The sequence below is a fragment of the Papaver somniferum genome, unplaced genomic scaffold (genome assembly GCF_003573695.1).
Source record: "Papaver somniferum cultivar HN1 unplaced genomic scaffold, ASM357369v1 unplaced-scaffold_117, whole genome shotgun sequence".
In the NCBI taxonomy this organism is placed as follows: Eukaryota; Viridiplantae; Streptophyta; class Magnoliopsida; order Ranunculales; family Papaveraceae; genus Papaver; species Papaver somniferum.
The window spans coordinates 9,885,085-9,890,532 of record NW_020620714.1 but is presented as its reverse complement, the minus strand read 5'-3'; the positions used below and the strand labels follow the sequence as shown (position 1 = coordinate 9,890,532).

The window sequence follows — 5,448 nt, the reverse complement described above, 5'->3', positions numbered from 1 at the left end:
CGGGGTAAGCCACACCCCACTTCCGTTCACCGAGTGTTGGAGTCGTCCCATCTAAACCCATTTTGTTTCACACGTAATTGCATCAAGAATCACATTATTTCTTTTATTTTATTTGTTTTCCTTATGTAACTACTGGAAACACAGTAGCACACCCAAAATGATATTAACCAAAATTTAAGACATACTAATTAATATAAACACAGAAATCTTTATTAATGAATCATTCAAAGTGACAAAGATACAAGTTCTTGAATACAAGGAAACCCTAATCTCACTTTAGGCTTAGCTCTCCCATTCTCCCAAAATCCGATCCCTTACATCTTGTCCAAGGACCTCTATTTATATCCCAACCAACCCAATTGGTGTACAACTCACTTTACCTCGCAACGTTCTCGCGGAGGTGCCTTATACTTCATCCAGACCATTTTCCATAAAGTTTTGCCCCTTCTTTCGCTATTCTCACATGGGCTTGTCGGGACACCTTTCTCTTTTCTTGCTCCATAATTTATCAACTTCGTGGTTTGTCTTCTCAGCCAAGTAATCTTACTTCGTCATTTTCTACTTCGCGGCTGGTATCTTGTAGGGTACTCTATTGATCCTTCATAGCCCATATTCCCCTAGGAGATTACTTCGTGATGAAACGCTATCTTGCACATGGCTTTTACCTCGTCAACTAGTCAATAATGGTGACTCTGACTTGAATTGACAAGTCACTGACGAAGATTTTCGGGATACGGTACATGATCTTTTATCCTGATTCTCGCGTTTTTCCCATGTCCACATGGCGGTCCATATTTTGATATCTACACCTTAAAAATAAACTTTAATTATAAGGATGATTGATTAATTTGACCGTTGTTTTTTATGATGGAGAAAAATAAAATTTCCGTTTTAACATGAAGAAAGAGGTGGGAGTTTTGAGTGGAGGTTATGAAGAAAACAGATGCACTGGGAAAACCATACAAGAACATAAAAAACTGAAAAGATAGCAATTTAATGGGCTAGTATTCAAAAATGAGATGTTGGCTTTCTATATTGGGCCACAAGTAGATGCCACCTCATGTTCGGTGCATTGGATGCACTAATTTTGGGTGCCATATACCATTTTCAGATAAATAAGATGCAACTATTCAGGTGCCAACAGAAATGCCCTTAAATTTGGAGGTGACAGGCTGAATATCATAGAATATTTTCCGATATTAGTTAAAAATAATCAATGGGTTGATTTGACCTTACAGTTAGATAATGATTTGTCGGTTAATAACTAATGAACACCAAAATTGAGAATCTATTATTCTACAGCAATCAGGTTTTCTTTCTCATTTATATATATCACTCTTGTTTCCTTTCTCCCCTACCAAACATTTGCGGTTCCTGCTGCTGCTGCGTTGGGATATACGGGGAGAGAGGTATGGGGAAAGGAATGATAGGCTATCGTATGTGTACAATTCCAGGCATGGTCGGTTCAGATAAAGGAGGATTATTTTATGAACATGCAGATAAGTTCACGAGTTTTGGTCCTCTACCAAGTATTTGCTTGCAAATTTGTATACTTTCTTTTGTACCCCATCTCATACATATGGCATTGTCACGGTTCCATCAACCCTTACTTGTTTCTCAAATACTGGTAAGGCCTGTTTATTATGCTTTAATTATTTTCTCAAGTACGTATGTTTTTGTCTTCAAACGATTATTCATGGCTTGTTTATATATGTTATACATGTGTAGGGAGGGATACTTGCTAGTCCATGGGTTCTTAGCTCTCGGCCGATAAAAGTGTCAACTCACAGGGACGTCGGAATTAATTATTTCATATTCCCTCGAGATGGATTTCAAGTAGTAGACATGCTTGCTCATTTCAGTTCCATGTTTTTTATATTTAAAGTTGGAGTTCAAATGGATCCCAAAATATTAAAGAGAGCTGGGCGGCGACCATACATCATCGGATTCTTTTGTATCTTTTGCTCTTATGTAGCTGGACTTCAAATTTCCAAGAGACTCCAAAATAATGATATACCGGCACTAAAGTTACTCCATAAAAGCTCTGATAGAGTAGTAGATCTATTCGGCCAGATTTCCTTCCCTGTTATCGCCTATGTACTCGATGAACTTAAAATTCTTAACTCCGACCTAGGTTATTCAGCGATTCATATATCAATGGTTGCTGATTTTCTTCATATGGCTTTAAAATTCTTCAGCTTTTTCCGCCAAATAATGAGAGGTGCAAACCATGCGTATGCACTACCTGCAGTGTTAATTTTATTGGGGACGGTTATTTATATATTTTTCATTATGCGGCCGGCAGCGTTATGGATTGTAAAGAATACACCCGAAGGGAGACCTATAGATGATATTTACATTACCTTGATAATGATTTCAGTTCTGCTGTGTGGATTAGCTAGTGAATATTGTGGATTGAATGGTACAGTTGGGGTTTTCTTACTAGGTTTGTCTATACCTGATGGTCCACCTTTAGGATCAGCTCTAGTTAAGAAGCTACGCATTGTTTCTGTATTTTTCATGCCTCTTCATATGGGTATCGTTGGATATAAGACGGACATTCACAAAGTTACTTTCGGATATATATGGCGTGTTTTACTGGTCATCCTCGGTTGTATCCTTGGAAAGATTATCGGGCTTTTCATCCCAGCTGTCCTTCTTGGAGTCTCTCCGCGAGATAGTTTTTTGCTTGGACTTATAATGAACATTAAAGGTGTTGTCGAGGTTTCCACAATTAACACCTGGTTAGATTCAATAAATATCAAAGTGCGTACGTCTTGAAACACTTAAAAGTATCTTTCGTTATTGCAGAATATGTTATAGCATCTTACCAAGTAGTTTGAATACTCCATTAACATGCTTTTGTTATTTACTCTGCAGGAAATTTTTACTGCAGCAAATACAATCATGGTTCTCGCACTTGTAGTGCTAGTAGCCGTTATTACACCCGCGGTGAAATACTTGTATGACCCTTCATCGAAATACTTAACCTACAAAGGAAGGTCAATTTTGCAGTCGAATGAAAACAACTCAGATTTTCGAGTACTTGTATGTGTTCACACCCAAGATGATATTCCAGCCATTATGAGAATCATTGAAGCCTCCAATCCTACCAAACCCCACCCACTCACCATTTACCTCCTCCATCTCGTTGAGCTTGTGGGTCGTGCTTCTCCTCTCCTTATATCTCACACGTTGAGGGAACGTGCTTCGACATCAAACCCTACCAAATCGGAAAGGATAATCAATGTTTTCCAACAATTCCAAAACCGATACCAGAACCTTGTTACGGTTCTTCCCTTCACCACTATCTCTCCGTATGCTTCAATGCACAACGATATATGCACCATGGCAGTCGACAAGGGGGCTGCTCTCGTTATCTTCCCTTTTTGCAGGCAAGATGCAAGTCTGACGGGTGATCTGGCCAGACCAAATATTTCCAATCGTGGAATCAAAACCCTTCTTCAAAATCTGTTGCGGGACACCCCATGCTCAGTCGGGATCTTAATGGATGGTAGTAATCTCCAAACAAAATCTAGTTGCTTCTTGCCCGACACACCTTACCGCGTGATTGTACTTTTTTTCGGTGGCCCGGATGATCGAGAAGCATTGGCTTTTGCAATGAATATGGTTCATCATCCGTACATCTTTGTTAGTCTTCTTAGGTTTTATGGTCCTGCAAGTTTATCATCCGACGGAGTTATTCACCATATCAGTGAATCGGTTAGTATTGATATTGAGAGGCACATGTTTCTTGATGATGAATTAGTAAACCATTTCAGGGTTAACACCATGCATGATGAAACATTGATATACAAAGAAGTAGAGGTAAAAGATGGTGCAGAAACGATATGGGCAGTCCGGTCACTTCACCAAGATTTTGATCTTATGATCGTAGGAAGACAACAAAAGGCTGAGTCAAAAATAATTTCAGGATTAGAAGCAAATTGGGATGAATGTGGAGAGCTAGGAGCTATCGGAGACTTGGTAACATCTCCTGATTATGGTGCTTTGGGCTCAATCTTAATAATTCACCGACGGCGAGAGATTATTTAATCCTGGGAACATAATGGTACAAGCTTACTGATCTCCAGTTTTTAGATTCATGTAGACCGTATTACACGACATTCCACGTATTCAAATGTTCTACTTATTGGGTGACAAGAGTAGTCTAGCTATAGAGGTACGTGAGTACCATGTTATGAATGTGATGCGCAGATCAGGTTTCTCTCTCTGTTCTCAAGTTGATGAATCAGTATGTCATCTGTTACTTCATTGCCAATACTCATATCAAATATAGAACTACTTCTTGAATGGGTATAAGGTGAGGTGGGTTCAGGCAAGAGATATTTGCTCCCAACTGCAAGCATGGAAGTTTAGGAGAGGAAGAAACAGAGTCGGAAAATTTGGCCGTTAACTGTGTTTGCCATCTGTTGGGTGATATGGGATGAAAGGAATATGAGAATTATGGCTGGCAAAAAATGCAGAAGCTCAGGAACCTTGATCAATGAAGTAAAGGAAAAAATATATCAATGGGGTTCAAAGGAAAATTGGTTTAGATATTCATCTTTCAGGGATTTGATAACTCATGTAAACAATAATGGATTTTATTTGTAGTTGGCCGGGGACTTCAAGTTCTTGTAACGTTCTTTTTTTTTTAATCCAAGTTTAACATTTCTGCAAAAAAAAAAAAAAAAAAAAAAAAGCTTCCAAAATCCATGCAACGTTCCTTGTTTTTCATCAGAGCCCATATCTAACCAGGTCGAAACTTATCATGAGGTTTATCGATGTTAAAGATCATATATTTCGGACTCCGGAAGTTGACAAGGGTTTGAAGTGGAAGAAGGTGAAGTAGGAAGTCGCTCAGAAACTTCGATAGTACTGCGCAGGGAAGCAGCATCAAGTTCAAAGTAACCTTCAAGGACATCATTTCGTTCTAAACGACGTAATGTGCGAGAATCTTAAAAGTTCTTCAGACAGAATCTGGATTATAGCCATGCCATTGGCTATGGAAACCGGCTGGAACATGCGCACGAAACCTTTTATCTTAACTAATTTGGAAACCATAATTCCTATATCCTCTTATAATCTGACAGGACCTCCACAAATTCAGACTCATACTCTCGGTGGTTGTTCTGATTAGAGCTTTATTTAGTGTTTCGGTTCTTGTAGACGGCCGAAATTACAACTTTTTTAGGATAGATCTTTTAAGTATTTCTGCCATCCTTTTCCAATATAATCCTATGAGAAAACGTACCGATACCTTCAAGGTTGGTTACTTGGTTATCACTATCACCATGTTCAAACTTCCAACAAGCAACGGGCAACCCACTAGCATCCCAAGCTGTCTCATCTTGGCTATCAGGAACAAAGTCTAACCAAATGAACTTTGCCTCAAAAGGTGAATAAATTTTCCTGATTAGTGCATAGAGTATGGGCATGGCATCT

At 38.9% G+C, this 5,448-nt stretch overlaps 1 protein-coding gene across 1 annotated transcript; it reads left to right on the top strand.

The window, feature by feature from the left end:
* The first annotated feature begins 1,579 nt into the window (after window positions 1-1,579).
* Window positions 1,580-4,056, top strand: LOC113329824 (cation/H(+) antiporter 15-like). Its single transcript, XM_026576650.1, has 3 exons — window positions 1,580-1,627; window positions 1,729-2,766; window positions 2,881-4,056. The coding sequence occupies exons 1-3, from the start codon at window positions 1,580-1,582 to the stop codon at window positions 4,054-4,056; spliced, it is 2,262 nt and encodes a 753-aa protein (XP_026432435.1).
* Window positions 4,057-5,448: the final 1,392 nt, after the last annotated feature.

Bases quoted from the DNA above. Each gene is read 5' to 3' on its own strand.
- LOC113329824 (XM_026576650.1), top strand. From the start codon at position 1,580: ATGGCATTGTCACGGTTCCATCAACCCTTACTTGTTTCTCAAATACTG. The intron at 1,628-1,728 runs GTAAGGCCTGTT...ATACATGTGTAG, and splicing joins TACTTGTTTCTCAAATACTG to GGAGGGATACTTGCTAGTCC. The intron at 2,767-2,880 runs GTGCGTACGTCT...TTTACTCTGCAG, and splicing joins TAGATTCAATAAATATCAAA to GAAATTTTTACTGCAGCAAA.